The sequence below is a fragment of the Carcharhinus amblyrhynchos genome, chromosome 18, assembly GCF_965287045.1.
Source record: "Carcharhinus amblyrhynchos chromosome 18, sCarAmb.v2.hapA, whole genome shotgun sequence".
NCBI lineage: Eukaryota > Metazoa > Chordata > Chondrichthyes > Carcharhiniformes > Carcharhinidae > Carcharhinus > Carcharhinus amblyrhynchos.
The window spans coordinates 48,469,288-48,491,983 of NC_137341.1; the positions used below are offsets into that span (position 1 = coordinate 48,469,288).

Genomic DNA, 22,696 nt, shown 5'->3' on the forward strand with positions numbered 1-22,696 from the left:
CCATGTTAATGCAACATCCGTAGCTGAACATTGAAAGGGTCATTTATTTGCTTAAGCCAGGCAGAATGGGCCATAAAGAACATAAGAACTAGGAGCAGGAATAGGCCATCTGGTCCCTCGAGCCTGCTCCACCATTCAATAAGATCATGGTTGATCTTTTCGCGGACTCAGCTCCACTTACCCACCCACTCACCATAACCCTTAATTCCTTGTACTGTTCAAAAATGTATCTATCGTTGCCTTAAAAATGTGGTTGAATAGTTCTATGATCTATTCTATGAGGTAGCCTCAACTGCTTCACTGGACAGGGAGTTCCACAGATTAGGACAATACCAGCTATGTAGGGCACTATGCTTTAATAAGTGTGTGGCTTTAACCCAGGATGGTGATCTAGTTTGAAAATGGCTTTTAATATATCTGGTTTTTCGTGAGCACTTTTTGTTTTCAATAAGATTAGCGAGGCCTAGGTGTTTTGTTTGGAATATTTATTTTAAGAATATTTGTACTGACAGTGGACTGACTTTCCGAAAGGATACTGCAGCATGGAAACATCACACTGTACACAACAAAGGCATCACAATCCAGCTGAAAGCAATGTTAGAAATAATATTTCTGCTTCTGCTTTGAGTTTCTTTGTAAAATGTTGTGGGAGGGAGGAGGAGGGGAAGTGGGGGAGCTTGGTGTTTTTTACAGATGACATATGGAGTGCATGCCTTCCTTTTCACCTTCTTGTCTCATCTCTTCTTGTATCTTTTTTTTCATTTAAAGCGATGCATTATATAAATCACAGGCGAGGCAGTAGGCAACAGCACAGGAAAACACTTAGCAAATATAAGCTATAACTTTTTTTTGTTTAAAGAGTATCCAAACAGACAGAAAAATATATACAGTAAGAAAGTCCAAAAGGCTTCCTGCTGTGTGCAGGAGGCACAGAATCAGAGTGGGCTTCTTTTGGTCTATATGAAAGCAAACTCCTGCAGATATCAAAACAGTCCAGCTCAGCCCATCTCCGACTTCTTCAGGAATGAAATGGACCATCGCTGATGCTGACCCTTCTCCCTTATGTTCTTCAACCTGCACCGAAAAAGTCACGCATTGCACCTAATCATCTATATCTTATTCCTCTCCCCTCCCCACCACGCTTTGTTCCTCTTACAGATTCCAGCAATGAACCAGCCAGCATTAGAAACTGAAAAAGGAGAAAAGAAAACAAGTTAAAAGAGAAATATCTGCCAATATGTTGGGGGAGGGCCTAGGTCTCCCTCTGTCACTAAGTCAGATAAGAGTCAATGGAATCAGTCGACAATGGCTTTCCAGAAGAGATGTTGGACATCCCCATCCCTGGTACAAGGGACGATTCACCACAACTTGTTTCTAATAAGAGAAATATAGCCTCACATCCGCAGAGGGAAACATTTCAGCAAACGGAATTCTACAGAGACGTTAAGACACAATACAGAGATCCGGCACTGGAACACAAGAGTTAACGGCAGCAGCGTGTGACTGGCAGCTACCTGCAAACATGCTCAGAACAAGGCTGGTCACAACCACTCCACATTTAGTTAAAAAGAGCATTGTGATGAGCAGAGATGATTGTGGAATTCACACACCCAGACAGAGAATGGGAATGACCCCGGTGCGCACCAAAGCAAAAAAGAATCTCAAGTTTGTTAAATATTCACAGTTTGCTCCCTCATTCCCGACACCGGTTTTAAAAAACATTTTCCTTTCGCTGAGCCGATGCACATTCGTCTCCCACGCTTCACTCTGATTGGCAATCAGTGTTGGGGTTTGGCTGGAGGTGGTAATTCAGTGTAAACAGCCACTGCCCTGCTGTCTTTACTCGATCACCATGCAGCGAGGCAGGTGCTGCGAATAATATTTGAAAAGCTCGGGTGTAGCGCCAGGGCAGTTGGTGAGTTCCAGCTCCTCCAAGTCTTGCAACTGAATCAAGCCCGAGAGGCCAGCGGTGGTGAGCAAAGGACACCCTAGCAAGACAAAAGAACATCATTATGACCTGACTTAAAAATGCAAACGCGCCACTTGCATGGGAAAATATTTGATAGGATTGATTTTGATTTAATTTGATTTATTATTGTCACATGTATTAACATACAGTGAAAAGTATTGTTTCTTGCACGCTATACAGACAAAGCATACCGTTCATAGAGAAGGAAACGAGAGAGTACTGAATGTAGTGTTACAGTCAAAGAGTAAAGAAAACTACAGCACAGGAACAGCCCCTTCGGCCCTCCAAGCCTGCACTGACCTTGCTGCCCGACTTAACTAAAACCCCCTACCCTTCCGGGGATCATATCCCTCTATTCCCATCCCCGTAGTTAGGGTGTAGGGAAAGATCAACTTAATGCAAGATAAGTCCATTCAAAAGACTGACAGCAGCAGGGAAGAAGCTGTTCTTGCATAGAGTCATGGAGGATTGCATAGTCATAGAAGTTTACAGTCATAGAGGATTGCGTTGAGTCATAGAGGTTTACAACATGGAAACAGGCCCTTTGGCCCAAATTATCTTTGTCCTTGCCAACCCTTTTTTTATAAGCTAGTCCTAATTGCCCACGTTCGACCCATATCCCTTTATATCCATCTTACCCATGTAACTGTCTTTTAAAAGACAAAACTGTACCCGCCTCTACTACTACCTCTAGCAGCTCGTTCCAGACACTCATCACCCTCTGTGTGAAAAAAATTGCCCCTCTGGACCCTTTTGTATCTCTCCTCTCTCACCTTAAACCTTCTAGTTTTAGACTCCCCTACCTTTGGGAAAGGATGTTGACTATCTAGCTGATCTATGCCCCTCATTATTTTACAGACCTCTATAAGATCACCCCTAAGTCTCCTATACTTCAGAGAAGAAAGTCTCAGTCTATCCAGCCTCTCCTTAAAACGCAAACCATCAAGTCCCGGTAGCATCCTAGTAAATCTTCACAACTGAAGATGAAACTGTTAATCCCAAAAAGAGGACATTATAATCTGCTCATAATCTCTTTTTTTGCGTGAGTTATGTAGCCTAGGTATAAATGGCCTCATTAAGTAACCTATTAATATAAATTAGTTCCTTTTTTTCCTGTTTTTCCCTTTTTATGGCCATCCTTTCAGAAGCCAGTGGAATATAATACCATGGTTACTCACTGTCCCCTGATACTTCACTTAATTGGCCATTCTTCACACTTGAGCCGACAGAAAAAAGCCTATTGGGGTGGCACAGTGGTTAACACTGCTGCTTCACAGCGCCAGGGACCCGGGTTCGATTCCCAGCTTGGGTCACTGTCTGTGTGAAGTCTGCATGCAGAAACCCCCGTGTCTGCTTGGGTTTCCTCTGGGTGCTCCGGTTTCCTACCACGGTCCAAAAGAGGTGCTGATTAAGTGCATTGGCCGTGCTCCCCCAGTGCACCTGACCAGGTGCCGGAGTGTGGCAACTAGGGGATTGCTCCGGGAGGTGACACCCAGCAGTGCTATCACTAGACCATTAATCCAGAAAAAGTTCTAGAAAATCTATTGATATCGTGCGCATAAAATCAAGACCCAATCATTCAATATGGCGGGTGATAGGCACATGCACATGTGGTATGGTGGCATAGTGGTTAGCACTGCTGCCTCACAGCCCAGGGATCCGGGTTCGATTCCCAGCCTGGGTCACTGTCTGTGCGAAGTCTGCTTCTTCTCCTTGTGTCTGCATGGGGTGCTCCGGTTTCCTCCCACAGTCCAAAAGACCTGCTGTTTAGCTGCATTGACTATGCTAAATTCTCCCTCAGTGTACCTGAACAGGTGTCAGGTGCGGCGACTAGGAGATTTTCACAGTAACTTCATTGCAGTGTTAATGTAAGCCTACTTGTAACACTAATAAACTTTTTTTTGTTTACATCCAATTCGATCCAATCAAAGTCGAATTCAGAGTCTCAGCAAGTGAGACATTCCCGATCCAAGCTGACAAGACAGGCCTCCCACTTCCTGTCTGGGGCTTGATCTATATGATCCAAGTTGAGCAGGCATTGCATCCTCTCCAAGGCTTAATCTCATTTGCATCTTAGCCAAAAGGCCAAGACGCCACTTTAAAAAATTGCCTCAAATGAAGCCTCAATGTAATCTCATGACTTCAACCAAGTGCAGGATGTCGATACTACACTTGATCTTAGTCAAAAGACCGAAACCTAACTAACTCACACCATAAGTGCACAACCCACTATACAAATAAAAGTTTGTGTGTACCATCTGGGACCCAAACCTTAACATAAAAAATAGGAGCAGGAGGAGGCCTTTTGGCCCATCGAGCGTGCTCCACCATTCATCACGATCATGGCTGATCATCCAACTCAATAGCCTAATCCTGCTTTCTCCCCATAACCTTTGATCATAGAACAGGCCTTTTGTTTATGCAAATTGGGTGCATAACACTTGTCTGAAACCCCCATTAAAGTGTTTTAGTCACTGATTTGAAGCAGGGACCATTAACAGAACCACAGGAACTTACAGGCAGGTTTTTTATACTTGGATAATTTGAATACAGGAGATGCATGTGTGTTCCTCAAGTTCCACTTAACTCTCTTGATCGCAGGCAAACACCACTTGCCTTCTCCCACTTCCTACCACCACCTTGTCCCACAGCCACTTCCAGACAGGGCATTCTGCCTCGGCTAACGTTCAAATTCGTTTACCTTCATTCTTCCAGGGATCTACTCGCTGCCTCTGTGGCCACGTCTGGTGACCGCAGTTTGCCAATGGTACAGAAATTGGGACAGTGGGTCATTCGGGGCAGTCCTGCTACCAGCATCATCACATACGTACAGTACTTGCTGACTTGGAGCATGCCATCATTCAGCAGCTGTTCCTTACGTGCGCTGTGCATCTCAACAGCTGCAAGCCTTTCAAACTCACTATCTCTGCTTCCCCCTCCCTTCTCCCCTCCAGGCATGCTGTACTGTTTTGGTGTTTGGGAAGAATGTGGCACATGATGGTGATTCCTCAAGAAAGATGTCATTTTCCTGAGGCTTCCTCTTCAGCAGCTTGCTGATCAGGTTCACCCAGATTTATTTCTCAAAGAAAGAAGAGTAAAATAGAGTTCAGATGGGTTTAAGAGGCTGATTATTTTTTATTCATTTGTGGGATGTGGGTGTTGCTGGCTGGCCAGCATTTATTGCCCATCCCTAATTGCCCCTTGAGAAGGTGGTGGTGAGCTGCCTTCTTGAATCGCTGCAGTCCATGTGCTGTGGGTTGACCCACAATGCCATTAGGGAGGGAATTCCGGGATTTGGATCCAGCAACTGCTAAAGAACGGTGGTACATTTCCAAGTCAGGATGGTGAGTGGCTTGGAGGAGAACTTGCAGATGGTGGTGTTCCCATGTATCTGCTGCCCTTGTCCTTCTAGATGGAAGTGGTTGTGTGTTTGGAAGGTGCTGCCTAAGGATCTTTGGTGAATTGCTGCAGTGTATCTTATAGTTAGTACACACTGCTGCTACTGAGCATCGGTGGTGGAGGAATTGGGTGTTTGTGGATGTGATGCCAATCAAGTGGGCTGTTTTGTCCTGGATGGTGTCAAGCTTCTTGAGTGTTGTTGGAGTTGCATCCATCCAGGCAAGTGAGGAGTATTCCATTATGTCCCTGATTTGTGCCTTGTAGATGGTGGATAGGCTTTGGGGAGTCAGGAGGTGAGTTACCCACCACAGTATTCCTAGCTTCCGACTTGCTCTTGTAGTCACTGTATTTATGTAGTGAGTCCAGTTGAGTTTCTGGTCAGTGGTAACTCCAAGGATGTTGATAGTGGGGGATTCAGTGATGGTTACACCATTGAATGTCAAGGGGCAGTGATTAGACTGTCTCTTATTGGCGAGAGTTATTGCCTGGCATTCGTATGGCATGAATATTACTTGCCACTTGTCAGCCCAAGCCTGGATATTGTTGTATTTGAACATGGACTGCTTCAGTATCTGAGGAGTCGCAAATGGCGTTGGATGTTGTGCAATCATCGGTGGACATCCTTACTTCTAACCTTATGACGGAGGGGACATTATTGATGAAGCAGCTGAAGATTGTTGGGCCTAGCACACTACCTTGAGGAACTCCTGCAGAGACATCCTGGAGCTGAGATGATTGACCCTCCACAACCACAACCATCTTCCTATGTACCAGGTATGTCTCCAGAGATGTAAGGCTTGACGGTGCTGATTCACCTTTTGCTGTTGTCTGAAAGTGCGGTTACTTGGCAATCACTCTCTGCTGAAAGGAGTCTTGTCAGTCTTGCCATCTCCAAAGCTGTCACTCTTGCTGTGCCCCAGATTTCTGTTGCCTCCTGCTTCATTTGGATGAGGGCCACAGTAACAGGTGTTCCTCCATTGCTCGCATCTCTTTACCTTCTGTCGTGTCCTGTCTGCTCCTGCAGGTACCCAGAAGGGAAGTTTGATGTTTCTGCATGTAATGCATAAGCTGACTTGGACAGTATGGTTGCACAGTGGTTAGCGCTGCTGTTTCACAGCACCAGGGACCCGGGTTCAATTCCCGCTTGAGTCACTGTCTGTGTGGAGTTTGCACGTTCTCCCCACGTCTGCGTTGGCTTCCTTTGGGTGCACTGGTTTCTTCCCAGAATCCAAAGATGTGCAGGTTAGATGGATTGGCTACGCTAAATTGCCCCTTAGTGTCTCAAAATATGTAGGTTAGGGGATTAGCAGGGTAAATACATGGGGTTACAGGGATAGGGCCTGGGTAAGTTAAAAATGGTGGGGTCAGTGTAGACTCAATGGGCCGAATGGCCTCCTTCTGGACTGCAGGAATTTTGTGTGCACCACAATAACAAAGCTAGGAGGAGTAGTGGGATTGCTGCTAGGAGATTGGGAAGGTGTAATTAATCTTTGGAAACAGAAGCCCCTTCACCAAATTCCCTTTATTTACAATGCCAACAGCAGTACACAGAGTGCTATCGGTCAGCAGTCTACTTCAGGAGTGCCAGAGGAACTGACACTCCTGGTTAGATACAAGGAGAAGACTCCCTGATTGGCCCTCCCTCCTTAATCAGGGAGTCCGTACCCCAGTAGGCCAACCTCAGTGGCCCGATTGAAATCATTGCAGAATGTTTGGAGAGGGAAGTAAATGGGTTGAACGTGAACTGACAAAGGACTCATGAGAGGAGTTGGTAGTTTTACAATTGATGTGAGTGGAAGCAGTAGAGGTCGCAGTGATCCCAACTCCAGGGAAAGGTGAGATCGAAAGGAGGTGCCTTGTGTTTGCTTCTGAGGGATGGGTTGCAGGAGTGATCTCTGCTGCTGCAAGTGCTGGAAGAGAGTAGGTGCAAGAGATGTTTAAAGGAGTGGCTGGACTGATCTTTGCTATACTTGTGAGATCATTAAAACCTTACAGAATAGTACCCAAGTGTTTGTGATGAAGTCCTCGCGATGGATCTGATCTGTGATTTCTAGCTGCACTTTCCTCACCAAATTGTCAGACACTTTCTTCCTATGTTGTTGTGAGACCCTTCTTGTCTTTACTTCAGTTAATAACATCTTTAGGGAGGCACCTGAAACTCAGAACTGCCGTTTCCCTCCATGCTTGTTATTTGACAGCTCCAAAAAATGCACAATTCAAAATCTTGATCTTGATATATAATGATACCCCTTTCTGGGTAAGTCATTCCTATAACTGTCAGGAATAATTTACCCATTCCTGATAGTTATGGAATCAGGAATTCATATTCCTGATATGCTCTGCCTGTTTTCCAAATTGTAGTTATCCATTTTTTATTCATTCATGGGACGTAGTCAAAGCTGGTTGCCCAGTACTTATTACCCATCCCTAGTTGCCTGAGGGCAGTTGAGAGTCAAACACATTGCCATGGCTCTGGAGTCACATGTAGGCCAGACCAGGTAAGGACGGCAGATTTCCTTCTCTAAAGGCACATTAGTGAACCAGATGGGTTTTGCCAACAATCGGCAATGATTTTGTGGTCATTAGTAGATTTTTAATTCCAGATATTTTTAATCAAATTCAAATTTCACCATCTGCCGTGGACGGATTCGAATCCAGTCCTACCATGAGTTTCTGAATTTATAGTCTAGTGATAATACCACTAGGCCATGGCCTCCCCCTATAGAAGCAGAGCAAGGTGTGCTCTGTAATAAACTCTAAATGTGACCTGGTGGTTTATTGTTTCACATTGTCATCCCTCAAGTGGAGCATACAAATATCCTTGTTTTTTTTCATTATGAAGTAGGTCACCTGAATAGAAATTTGGAGAAAAGTTCCTTTCACTAAATTGCCAGATATTGAAGTGGTTAATAAAACTGAGATTACTCACCTGCTAATGAAAGTAATCGTAAGCTCCTCATTCCGAAGAGATGTTGTAAACCAAAATCTTGTACCTGTGGAAAGAAGGATATGAATAAGTTATTCACCCAGATATTATTTCATAAATATGAATTGCATCGGCGTCTATTAGTATGGGGTAAGAATGAGCTAACATGAGAAATGTGCAGGTAATGTCAGGAAGCTCATTTAAAAAGAGCACATTCAACAAGAAAACTGACAACACTTCCTGTATCCTATCTGGTGGTGTCGCATCATGAGATGGTTTCCAATCCATCAACTCTCCTGCAGGTTTGCAGTAAATAAGGTATTTTGCATGGGTGTTTATTTTTATTTTTTTTATTCAATTATAGAATCATGGAATCATAGAATTCCTGCAGTGCAGAAAGAGGCCATTTAGCCCATCGAGTCTGCACCGACCTCAATCCCACCAAGCCCCTATCCCTGTGACCCCACATATTTACTCTGCTAGTCCCCCTGACACCAAGTGGCAATTTATCGTGGCCAATCAACCTAACCTGCACATCTTTGGACTGTGGGAGAAAACCAGAGGAAACCCACGCAGACACGAGGAGATTGTGCAAACTCCACACAGACAGTGACCAAAGCTGGGAATCGAACTCATGTCCGTGGTGCTAAGAGACAGCAGTGCTAATCACTGTGCCACCGTGCTGCCCACTGTGCCACTGTGCTGCCCTCTGTGCCACTGTGCCGCCCCATGGCATATGGCTGTCACTGGCTGCCAGCATTTATTGCCCATCCCTGGTTCATCTAAATCCAGATGTTTGGAAATAGCCTTTATTTATGGAGCAACATTTCTGCAAGTTCTTTCTTTCAATACCTGTCTATATTGGTATTATGCTGCCTGCCTGCTTTTTCCCCAACACTGTTTACAAGGCAAATATACTGGGCACATTAAATTACTGAAAATTCTGTGCTTACATTGATTCTGTCAGTGTGCACTTTGCTTATTACTGAATCTATCAACTTGGAAATTATCTGTATTAATACTCCCACTCTCAATGTTGCACCTTTTAATATTGTTATCACTTGTCTTCATTAACACAAGTACTAGGCGCACTGCCAACAGCATTGTACTATACATTTGTACATATCTTTCACCGTGAACACGGTACATTAATCATATCACAGATCATTAATTCCGACAGTGCTCAATCTTACTATGGTTAACAAATTGACTTTCTATGGCTTTTCTATTAGTTACCATTATATGAAAATAACTGAATGTGTGAATATCGTAATACTCACCTGACAACACCATCTCAGGTACAGACTGCGCAGGGAAGACATTGTAGAGAGATAGCCAAGCCCAGTGTCAGTGATCCGCACGCATCTACAATATCAATGGCATGTGGAATGGTTAGAAGGGGTGAAGGGAACAAACACAGCAGCAGCATTCAAGTGAGATTGACAAGGAACTATAATTAAGTATGATTGACAACTAGCCATTGTCAAATCAGATCACTATTCAAATGGAATGGAATGGTTTTCAATATTCAGAAGTACTGCGACATGTAGAATTCAACTTGATTCAGTTCAGAGGAAAGTGCAAGTCTCATATATTAATCAAATGATTCTTAAATACAGTAGGCAATAAGCCTGACAGAATTGCACAATAAGCATTCTGTTCGTATGTCACTTGCAATAAAATAAAATGCGGCAAAAAGGATTAAATGGTTCTTCGATATTAACATTCTGGGCATTGTCGAACTGCTCCGTCTGGACTCAGCCACTGGATTGCGGATGCATAACTGAAGTAAAATCGAGTAGAAACAAAGTTTACTTATTCATCACAAGTAAGGCTTAGTCACACTGCACTGAAGATATTGTGGAATTCCCCTAGTCACCACACTCCGGCTCCTGTTCGGGTACACTGAGAAAGAATTTAGCACGGCCAATGCACCCAATCAGCACAATCTTTCGGACTGTGGGAGGAAACTGGAGCACCCGGAGGAAACCCACACAGACATGGGGAGAATGTGCAAACTCTGCACAGATAGTGACCCAGATTGGGAATCGAACCCGGGTCCCTGGCGTTGTGAGGTAGCAGTGCTAACCACTGTGCCACTGTGAGTAGCCCTTCCATCTAAAAACTAATGCTGTATTATATTCTGCAGTCTGACAGGTGCAACATAGCAGGGGGGTGCCTCAATGTTGCTTGCAATTGCTGCAGTCGCCCTTGTTCTCCCAGTCGCAATCATCCAGCAAAATGGAGAGCATTCCATTATGTAACTGATTTGTGCCTTGTAGATGGTGGACAGACCTTGAGGATTCAGAGGTGAGTTACTCACCCCAGAATTGTAAGCCTGTGATCTTCACTGCGTCCAAACAATTTAATCTCCAGGCGAGAAAATCACACTTGCGGCAGGAAACAAGCAATTATTCATAGAATCCCTACAATGCAGGAAGAGGCCATTCGGCCCATCACATCTGCACCGACCACAATCTCGCCCAGATCCTATGCCCATAACCCCACACATTTACCCTGTTAATTCTCTTGACTCCAGGGTCAATTTAGCTTGGTCAATCCACCTAACCGCACATCTTTGGACTGTGGGAGGAAACCCCATGCAGACACGGGGAAAGTGTGCAAACTCAACGCAGACAGTGATCCAAGGCCGGAATTGAACCTGGGTCCCTGGCGCTGTGGGTCAGTGGTGCTAACCACTGCGCCACCGTGTCATCCTTAGGAAATTAGAAAAGATTCAGGGCAATGGTTTGTGTCAGGTATCATTAAGCAACAAGGTGGATTGCAGTCCTTCTCAATACAATGAAGCAGTGTTTATTCACCAGTGCCATCCACAGTGAACCAACGTGACTGACTCATGCCCAACACATGAGATTCACAGGCCCTTTCATCATTTTTTCCCCTTTCCTCCATCTGTTAAGTTTCCATTTACAAATGATTGTGTTTTTAAGATTCCGCATTAAAGCCATGGTACACACGCAAGCAAAATACTGTGAATGCTACCAATGTGAAACCGAAACACTCCACAGATGGTGAGAGAAGCAGGGTTAATGTTTCAGGTTGATGATCAATTCTGAAACTCCTTCTCTTTCCCACAGATATTGTCTGTGTTTCCATTAATTGAACTGAGGATCGTTGTTCAACATCAGTGACAAGTTTCCTATCCTGCAAAACAGAAAATAAGAACCAATATATTTGTGGCGGGACCTCCGGTGGCAGATGGCGATGTTGGGGGAGGGCAGAAAGTGGTTGATTCCTGTGGGTGCCTCCCTGCAGAGAGCAATGTTTGCGATGACATGAGGGAGAAAGACTAATCTGGGGCATGTGAGTGGCAGGAGTTTGAAGGCCCTGAGGGTTTATGAAGGAGCTTGGAAGGGAATTGGAAATCCTTTGATTTGATTTGATTTGATTTATTATTGTCACATGTATTGGGATACAGTGAAAAGTATTGTTTCTTGCCCACTATACAGACAAAGCATACTGTTCGTAGAGAAGGAGAGGAGAGAGTGCAGAATGCAGTGTTACAGTCATGGCTAGGGTGTAGAGAAAGATCAACTTAACGCGAGGTAGGAATAGTGTATTGTGAGAGAGTTTAAGAGAGTTAGAATAGAGTTTTAGAAGCGTAGAATGGGCACAGCTTGCAAGAAGTCATCATGCTCCGGCGCCATCTTGTGTAAAGGCGCCACTTTAAATATTTCCTTCAAGGAATACTTTCCCATGCAAAGGAATTTCTTTTTGGTCTAATTATCAAAGCTCCCAGAAAATAAATGTTGTTTCATATTTGCAAGGGGTTGGGGGGGTACAGTGTAAATGTTGCATTGATTTATAGATTTGAGAATAGCTACCTGGCAGAGATGACCTCAAGATATCAACACAGATTGATGAGAAAGCAACAGGAGGAAGTTGTTATTCTATATTTACTATTTCATAATCTGTTGGAAATCCCCTGCAGATAAAAGTTGAAAATCTAGTCGGTGAATCAGAGAAATAACACTTTCATATTCACTCATTAGATCCCTCCAACTCTTCATCAGATAACTTGACTTTTTAAATTATTATTGATTCGTGGGAATGAGCGTCGCTGGCTGGCCAGCAATTATTGCCCATCCCTAGTTGCCCTTGAGATGGGGATGGTGAGCTGCCTTCTTGCAGTCCATGTGTTGTGGGATGACTCACAATGTCGTTAGGGAGGAGTTCCAGATTTTGACCCAGACACTGCAAAGGAATGGCGATATATTTCCAAATCAGGACAGGGAGTGGCTTGGAGGGGAACTTGCAAGTGGCGATGTTCCCATGTATCCATGTGTTCCCATGTATTTTTTTCCAAGGGAAGCCACTAGGTGCAAGACCCATAACTTCCCTTTATTTATCCTTCCTCTTACTCGTTGGTGGTTGGTGGTATCTTCTTAAAGACAATTCCTGATTAATTCTAGTCAAACCAACTGGAAGCACCCAAGTCTGAGAGGCCTCAGGAGAGAACGCGTGAGAGAATAGGGCCGCAGCCAAGTGCTGGGCAACAGAAAAAGCCTAAAAAGCCTCATCGGTAACTGCATTGAGGAACCAAGGCCCTGCATAAGACAGAAACCTGGAGCCGTCAGCAGTGAATATTCTCTGTTTCTTTTTTGCAGTCCGTATGCTTAAATCACACGTTTCATCTGTTTAATTGTTCAACTAAATTTTATACAGTTACAGGGGTGTTGTGGATATTTTACAAATGATATGTGGCCAAAGGGACCGCCTAAGATGGCGATTTACAAAGCATGCCGGGACAGTTGGCCAAATACAGTAACAGACAGGTTGTAGCCTCAAAAGACAAAGATAACCAGGTTCCAGCTCCAGACTACAGAATACACAGGAAATAGGCCATCCCAAAGGCAATGGACACTCTCTATTCAAACGTACTTGTTTACTAGACAAAAGGGAGCCTTAACCTCTTATTTGGGAGGGAGGTATGTGACCTACATGCCTCCAGCATCTACAGGCATGGCCATTGGGTACATATCCAGAGATCGGTGTAGCAGCACCTGATTGCACTCTGACTGGTGATCAAACCCTGATCGATTGGTTGGTAATAATTAAGAGACAGCCCAAAAGGCACATAGGGAGGAAACACAGGACCACCCAGGAGAGATCAGTCTGGAATATGGGAGCTTTAAGAACAGCTTCTTCACTGCTGCTGTCAGACTTTTGCATGGACCTACCTCGCACTAAGTTGATCTTTCTCTACACCCTAGCTATGATTGTAACACTATGTTCTGCACTCTCTCCTTTCCTTCTCTGAATGGTATGCTTTGTACAGCGCATAAGAAACAATACTTTTTACTGGATACTAATACAAAAATCAAAGGTTATACGGGAAAGGTGAAGGGTGAGGTGCTGAGAGTTGACGGTAACAGAGGATAGGTCAAGGATGATGGAGAAAAGATCAAGGATAATGGATGAGAAGCCAGGGTGACTGATGGGCAGTTCCAGTGTGCTGGGGGGATGACCAATGAGTCATGGTGGGAAACTGTAAGGTGAATAATTCAGTGGCGGGGGCTTGCTGGGGTGGGGTAGATATAAGGTCTAACTCCTTTAAATTCTCTAACAGTGGTCTTTCTCTACACCCTAGCTCTGGGTGGCATAGTGGCACAATGGTTAGCACTGCTACCTCAGAGCGCCAGGGACTCAGTTTCGATTCCCGGCTTGGGTCGCTGTCTGTCTGAAGTTTGCACATTCTCCCCGTGTCTGCATGATTTTCCTCCGGGGAGGGAGGAGTGCTGGAATGGGGTGGGGGCAGAGGGGAAAGAGTATCACCAAAGGTAGGGTAAGCACGATAAAGCACCACACCAGACAGGTCCAGACACCATCATTGCTTCCAGATTCCAGCTAGAGTAATCTTACAAAAGGTCCGTGTGTAGGTGTCAGCAGATCCAGAGATTAAAAATCCTCACAAACGAATGCTGCTGAATGGGGGAAAGATGGATGCTGATTTCGGGTGCCATTCGGCCCCACTGGGTAGCAGCGGAGCTGGCGACTTCCTGGCCGTCCCTGTCACGTGATTGGCCAAGCCCCTCGTCTCTGCATATCTAATTGGCTGGCTGCCATGTGACTGCATGTGCCCAACTGCTCCACCTCCAGGTGGCAGTGCTGTGCACTTTCAGTCCTACCATCGGAATCCTGAACATGAGAAGATTTCACCCAGAGTACGCATTTAGGGTTATCTCGTTTGTTGCTGCCTCCTATTTATCGCTTGAGAAGCAGCAGGTTACAGAATGGCTTTCTTATATCGGGCACGTCTCAGTACTCCATGCGGAGAAATCAATTCACATAATGCTGAACATAGAATCATAGAATCCTACAGTGCAGGAGGAGGCCAGTCGGCCCATCAAGTCTGCACTGACCACAATCCCGCCCCCAGGCCTGATCCCCATACCCTATGCATTTACCCTAGCTACTTCCCCTGACACTCAAGGTCAAGATAGGACAGCGTGATTGGCACAGACTTGGAGGGACAAAGGGCCTGTTCCTTTGCTTGTACTATTCTTTGTTCTTTGGAGCCTGTGAAATGTTGCAGGGAATACACAGGCAGCACTTTTGGCACATTTGCTGCTTGCATCTCTCCGGCCGGTCTGTTTGGAACAGATTTGTTTCCAGGCTGCTCCTGTTTCTGCTTCTATAATTATCAGGAGTTGACCTTGAAACCCATCCACAAACACACTTCGCCTGAGAAAATGAGCCATTTTGTTGCTCCTTACACTGATTAATTGAGTGCTCAGCAGCAGACACTTCTGTCACACGATAGTAAACACAACTTTGATGAATGGGCTCAGGTTCCTGTGTGATTTATCCCAATAATTCTGACCAGTAATCCAATAATTGCTGTTTCTTCCTGCTCCTGCCCATTCTCTTTAGGAAAAGGACTGAGGAGGAGAGTGTTTTTGGCATTGAAGCTGGACAGGCTTTATCACAGGAACTTAATTATGTTTTTTAAGCGTACTGGTAAAAGCAATAGCTGTGCCGAGGAAACAAACATTTCAGGATTATTGATCATAAAACAATAATGTCTCATGAGTTTTTGCAAAGTAAAGCATGACATTATTGTAAGCCAGGTGCCAGAGTCGATAAAATTGATATTGAGACACAGAGAGAATACAGTCGACTTGAAGCTGTTTCATGCTACTTGCATGACCCACAGTACTCTTACCCCCGGACCCAGTTTCATCGATAACGGCACGGTGGCACAGTGGTTAGCACTGTTGCCTCACAGTGCCAGGGACCCGCGTTTGATTTCTGGCTTGGGTCAGCGTCTGTGTGGAGTTTGCACTTTCTCTCCATGTCGGTATGGGTGTCCTCCGGGTGCTCCAGTTTCCTTCTACAGTCCAAAGACGTGCAGGTTAGATGAATTGGCCATGCTAAATTCTGAAACAGGCGCTGGCGTGTGAATGTACGCCTACTTGTGACGAATAAATGTAAACTAAACAATCACTTTTATCCCTCTATTTCCCAGCTGTTCACGTGCCTATCCAGATATATCTTAAATGTGGCTAATGTATCTGCCTCAACCACCTCACTTGGCAGTGCATTCCAGGCCCCCAACACCCTCTGTGTAAAATACTTCCCCCGCACATCTCCACTGAACCTTTCCCCCCCTTACCTTGAACTCGTGCCCCCTGTAACTGTCATCTCTGCCTTGGAAAAGGCTTCCAACTATTCACCCTATCCATACCCCTCATAATTTTATAAACTTCTATCAGGGTGCCCCTCAGCTTCTGTCTTTCAGGGGAGAACAATCCCAGTTTATTCAATCTCAATTTCGGAGTGGCGTATCCAAAGCTCGTGCTACCAGATAACCTGTTGGACTTTAACCTGGGGTTGTGAGGCTTCTTACTGTGCCCACCCCAGTCCAACACCGGCATCTCCACATTCAATCTCCTTCCATTCAGGAAAGCTCATTCCAGATATTAATTCAGAATACACCTTTCTGCCGTTCAATTGCATCTTCAGCCACTACCAGAACTGCTTATATTTCTCTGATAAATCACTCTCTCTGACATAACATAAGAACATAAGAACATAAGAAATAGGAGCAGGAGTAGGCCATCCAGCCCTTCGAGCCTGCCCCGCCATTCAGTAAGATCATGGCTGATCTGTCTATAACGCACCAGCTTCTTACAGTAATATGCTGCGCCATACTCTCTAATAAAACATGATTCTTCCATGTACCATTCACAACATCTAATATAACATAGGGCCCGTTATAATGCTCACTTAAACAATCAAATAGGCATACACTCCATTTCCAAGATGGCGCCAGAGTGAGGCGATTTCTCGCAAGCTGTGCCCAGCACGCCTTCTAATTCTATCTTTTACTCTCGTTCTATGCTTCTAAAACTTCATTCTGTTTTAAACTCTCTGATCTTTCTCTACACCGCAGCTCTGGGTGACACGGTGTCTGCGTGGGTTTCCTCCATGTGCTCCGGTTTTCTCCCACAGTTCCAAGGGTGTGCACGTTAGGTTGTTTGGCCATGCTAAAATGTCCATTAGTGTCAGGGGGAGTAGCAGGGTAAATATGTGGGGTTACAGGGCCTGGGTGAGATTGTTGTCGGTGCAGACGCGATGGGCTGAATGAACTCCTTTTACACTGTAGGGATTCTATGATGACTGTAACACTACATTCTGCACTCTCTCATTTTCTTCTCTATGAATAGTATGCTTTGTCTGTGTAGCATGCAAGAAACAATATTTTTCACCGTATACCAATGCATGTGACAATAATAAATCAAATCAAATATAATAAACACCATCTTACTGTGATAAATGTTTATAATTTGTGAGTTTAATTAATTTATTTCAATGTGAATTATATTTTATTTAATATTCAATTGTGGAGTGACTTTGTCAATAAACATTAATTTCTTTTTAAATGTTTTCCCTTTGAAGAGTTGAATATACACAAAGAGTATCAACGTTAAAGAAAGGAGTGAACTGTATGAAGAATAGGAAGAAAAATGTGCATTTATACAGCACTTTTAACGACATCAGGTGACACGGTGGCACAGTGGTTAGTACTGATGCCTCACAGCACCATGGACCCAGGTTCAATCCCGGCCTTGGGTGACTGTCTATGCAGAGTCTGCATGTTCTCCCCATGTCTGTGTGGTTTCTTTCAGTGCTCCGGTTTCCTCCCACAGTCCAAAGGACACACTGGTTAGGTGCATTGGCCATGCTAAATTGTCCCTCAGTGTACCCCAACAGGCGTTGGAGTGTGGCGACTAGGTGATTTTCACAGTAACTTCATTGCAGTGTTAATGAAAGCCTACTTGTGACACTAATAAATAAACTTTAACCTGGCTGTCCCAAAGCAATGTACAGCCAAAGAGAACTTTTGAAATGTAGTCTCTATTGTAACATAGGAAACGTCAAAGTCCACGTGTGCACAGTAAAACCTACAAGCAGCAATGAGGTGAAAGACCAGAGAATCTATTTTAGCGGTATCGGTTTAGGGATAAATGCACACCGGGGAGACTTTTCCTATTCTTCTTTGAAGCATCCCTGATTCTAGTCTAATGGCACTCCTTCAGAGTAAGGAAAGTGCTTGCCATGGAATCCTAGAGTAGAGATCGAGAGAAAAAGAGAGTGAGAATGAGAGGGAGGGTAATAGCAGTGCAAGGTAGAGGAGGTGGTAAAGGGAAAGTAAAAGGCTAAGGGAGAAACGAAAAAAATCCAAAATCACACGCCATGTCGGCAGTCAGTTATTAGTCAGTCAGTCGGTCAGTCCATGGTCAATGAAAGGCTCTGACCCTTCTTAAGCTTCCTTCTTGCTCACGTGTCATCACCCTGTTTCAACACCAGCTACACATTGGTGAAACAGAGCTTGCCATCATGGGTGGTCTAGTGCACTCCCTTACCAGTTGTTTGCGGGGGGGGGGGTGCAAAGCCAATCTTCTTCAGTCCATAATGGGCACATGCACCGAGCCTGTCATTTGCACTCAGGTTCTCAATGCCAGCTACTGCCCTCAGAACAACACCTCTTTTGTTGCTTCTCCCTCTCAACATGCACACTGTGCTAAACTGCCTGACACACCTTTGGAACTCTTCAAGAGGGAAGACATGAACCTTTTCCCATTCCTTTTGTAGGAACACAGGTCAAGGGTTAACCTCAAAGAATGGTCCTCTTTAACTTTCTGCTGGGACCTTAGGTTCTCTGAACTGAAGGATCTTCTGGTTCAAGAAAATCACCAGATCTTGTTGCTGGTGTTGGTTGTCCTTGGACTGCCCATAACTGAAGTAAGAAGACAGAAACAACTATTGTCCCATTTCTGTGAACAGGTTGAGCCTGCATCTTTTGCTTCTTGGGGAAAACCACACGAACATAAAAGTAGTGAGAGTTCTCATAATGAATTTTCAATCCAATTTCAGTCAGATATCCTAGACATTATGGAGGAACCATTGCTAATATGGCAGAGGGCACACGTGGTACAGATTGAGTGCGTGTATACCACCTGCCATATTGGAGCATTAATAATCCATTTTAAACCCACTAAACAAGCACAGCAAGATACACTTTCTGGTGTTCCTGGACCAGGTACATTCTGCCTTTATCGATGAAACCAAAGGAAGATGGGGGAGATGTCATAGAGGGGAGGATCGCATAGAGACTTCAAATTCTAACAGGACTAGACAGGGTAGATGCAGGGATGATGTTCCTTCATGGTGGGGAAGTCCAGAACCAGGGGTCACAGTGCGAGCATTCAGGGTAGACCATTTCAGAGGGAAGTGTGGTGACATTTCTTCACCCAAAGAGTGGTGAGCCTGTAGAATTCATTATCACAGAAAGTAGTTGATGCCGAAACATTGAATGCATTCAAGGGGCAGCTGGATATAGCACTTGGGGCGAATAGGATCAAAGGTTATGGGGAGAAAGCAGGATTAGGCTATTGAGTTGGATGATCAGCCACGATTGTAATGAATGATGGAGCAGACTCAAAGGGCTGAATGGCCTCCTCCTGCTCCTAGCTTCTATGTTTCTGTATTAAGAGCCTTGTAATTACACAGGATGAGTTAGTGACAGAAACATGTATTGATTATTCACAATATTCTTTACTAACAATGGCACTTACCAGCTTTAGCCATTTTGACTCAGCAACTAATAACTAATGTAGAGGTCAGTGGAACACACATTATTGTAGAACTTAAGGAATTATTGTTCGCATTATGTTCACAGAATTATCAAATACTACAGTGCAGAAGGGACCCTTTGGCCCATTGAGTCTGTACTGACGCATGAAAGGTCCTGACCTGCACACCTAATCTCAGTTGCCAACACTTGGCCCATAATCTTCAATGTTACAATGTGCCAAGAACTCATCCAGGTACTTCTTAAAGGATGTGAGGCATCCCCCCTTCACCACCCTCCCAAGCAGCGCATTCCAGACTGTAACCACCCTCTGAGTAAAATAATTGTTCCTCAAATCCCCCCTAAGCCTCCAACCCCTCACTTTTAACTTGCATCCCCCCTGTAGTTGACCTTATTGTATTAAAGGGTGTACAGTCTAGAATCTTCAGGGAAATGAAAATAGCTGAGGCTCTGTTTAGTGATCTAAAGGATAGTATAAACTTGAACTGAGTCTAATTTCCTGGAGCAGAGTGAAGGTTATCTTATTATCTCTAATCCCTTGTCAGTTATACCGTTCCCCCTCCCTGGCAAAGTATGCACAACCTTGGATTAATTTTCAAACATCAACTCGGGTTCACTGCCCTCATCTTCTCCACCATCAAAACATTGCCCACCTCCACCTCATACCAGCCTGTCAAAGCTGAAACCCTCATCTGGACTCGTCACCTCTCGACTGGAATACTTACACTAAATTCGGAATATCGATCAGCCGCTCTTGGTGATTGGCACCTTGTTGGCCAGCACATCCAATTACAAATCTTTGTCCTGGTCTTCAAGTTCCTCCACAGCTTTGATCCCTCTTACTTTTGCCACATTCATAGAATCCTAACAGTGCTGAAGAAGGCCAGTCAGCCCATTGAGCATGCACCAACCACAATCCCACCCAACCCTTTTCCCCGTAGCCTCACATATTTACCCTACTAATCCCTAAGGGGCAATTTAGCATGGTCAATCAACCTAACCCGCACATCTTTGGACTGTGGGAAGAAACCGGAGGAAACCCACGCAGACGTGGGGAGAATGTACAAACTGCACACAGAAAGTGACCGAAGCCAGGAATCAAACCTGGGTCCCTGGCGCTGTGAGGCAGCAGTGATAACCACTGTGCCACCCATCTTACTCTTACCTCTGCCACATTCTCCAGCCTCGCATCACTCCTGTATTCCTTAGCTCTTTATCTCCGTCCATCTCTCCTTCCTCTACCCCAGTTGTGTTGGCAGAGATTACAGTCACGTCAGCCATATTTCCTAACTTTCTGTCAGCTCTGCTAACCTCTCTCCCATGGCTTGTTGTCCGTTTCCCCTTCTCTGTCAAGTGCTTTGGAATATTTTGTGTTCCCAAATAAATGCAAATCATCATTGTCATGGTTACCTTGGTATGCAAAATGCAGTAAAATATGGTTCAAAGAATTATGGGCAAATTATCTTTGCTTCTCTCTTGGGGAAAATGACGAACAACATTTATTGGAAAGCCATGAATATTCAAACTCCAAAGCTTAAGAGAAGCAGCCAATGTGGATTTAGTAAATTATTCTGATAAGTGTACTAAAATTAATCACTTAAAAATACTTGAAGCTTGAAGCATGTCGATGTAAATTGAGTACACAACTAAGGAATCTCAAACAAATAAGACTACAGATCGCTAGAATTTATTCCCTCCCTCCAGAAGCAACAAAGGCAGTGGGATTGGGTAGCATGCATAAGAACATAAAGAACATAAGAAATAGGAGCAGGAGTAGGCCATCTAGCCCTTCGAGCCTGCCCCGCCATTCAATAAGATCATGGCTGATCTGTCGCTGCTCAGTTCCACTTTCCCGCCCTCTCCCCATAACCCTTAATCCCCTCTCCTATCAAAAACCCATCAACCCGCGTCTTAAAAATATTTAGCGAGGCAGCCTCCACCACTTCAACGGGCAGAGAATTCCAGAGATTCACCACCCTTTGAGTGAAGAAGTTCCTCCTCAACTCCGTTCTAAACCGTCCCCCTTTTATCTTGAGGCTGTGCCCCCTAGTCCTATTGTCTTTTTTGAGCGGGAAGAGTCTTTCCACCTCTATCCTATCCATCCCATTCATCATCTTATACGTCTCAATGAGATCTCCTCTCATTCTTCTAAACTCTAACGAGTACAAGCCCAGTTTATTCAGCCTCTCCTCATAGCTCAACCCCCTCAACTCCGGTATCAGCCTAGTAAACCTCCTCTGCACTCCCTCCAAGGCCAAAATATCTTTGCGCAGGTGCGGCGCCCAAAAATGCACACAGTACTCCAGTTGCGGCCTCACCAATGCCCTATACAGCTGCAGCAAGACCTCCCTACTTTTATATTCAATCCCCTTCGCTATGAAGGCCAGCATAAGTCAGTGCGAGTTGTAATAGGAGTTCAAGGAGAGGCCCAATGGCACAGTGGTTAGCACTGCTGCCTCATAGCGCCAGGGACCCAGGTTCAATTCCCGGCTTGGGTCACTGTCTGTATGAAGTTTGTACATTCTCCCCGTGTCTGCATGGGTTTCCTCCCAGAGTCCAAAAAATGTACGGGTTAGGTAGATTGGCCATGCTAAACTGCCCCTAGTGTCAGGGGGATTAGCAGGGTAAATATGTGGGGTTACAGGAATAGGGCCTGGGTGGGATTATGGTCAGTGCAGACTCAATGGGCTAAATGGTCTCCTTCAGCACTGTACGGTGGCACAGTGGTTAGCACTGCTGCCTCACGACGCCAGGGACCTGGGTTCGATTCCTGGCTTGGGTCACTGTGTGTGTTGAGTTTGCACATTCTCCCCGTGTCTGCATGGGTTTCCTCTGGCTGCTCCGGTTTCTTCCCACAGTCTGAAAGATGTGCTGGTTAGGTGCATTAGCCATGCTAAATTCTCCCTCAGTGTACCCAAACAGGCGCCAGAGTGTGGTGACTAGGGGATTTTCACAGTAACTTCATTGCAGTGTTAATGTAAGCCTACTTGTGACACTAATAAATTAACTTAGGGATTCTGAGTACATAAGCCAAGTGGCGGAACAAATTTAATTAAAATAGCAAATGCAGCATCAGCGTGCGGTGGGGGGGGATATCACACATCAAATTGGTGGCACAGTGGTTAGCACTGCTGCCTCACCGTGCCAGGGACCTGAATTCGATCCCCACCTCGGGTCACTGTCTGTGTGGAGTCTGCACATTCCCTCCATGTCTGCATGGGTTTCTTCCGGGTGCTCCGCTTTCCTCCCACAATTCAAAAGATGTGCAGGTTAGGTGGATTGG

At 44.9% G+C, this 22,696-nt stretch overlaps 1 protein-coding gene across 2 annotated transcripts in view; it reads right to left on the minus strand.

Annotated features, from left to right (window-relative positions):
* Nucleotides 1-436: 436 nt before the first annotated feature.
* fbxl16 (F-box and leucine-rich repeat protein 16) overlaps nt 437-22,696 on the minus strand; it is a 166,968-nt gene continuing 144,708 nt past the window's right edge. For both annotated transcript variants that reach the window (XM_080206150.1, XM_080206151.1), the window contains exons 4-6: nt 9,575-9,659; nt 8,298-8,361; nt 437-1,988 (exon numbers count right to left, since the gene is read on the minus strand). In XM_080206150.1, the coding sequence (XP_080062276.1) occupies nt 1,840-1,988; nt 8,298-8,361; nt 9,575-9,659 (298 nt within the window). In that variant the 3' untranslated portion in view covers nt 437-1,839. The remainder of the gene's footprint in view (nt 1,989-8,297; nt 8,362-9,574; nt 9,660-22,696) is intronic.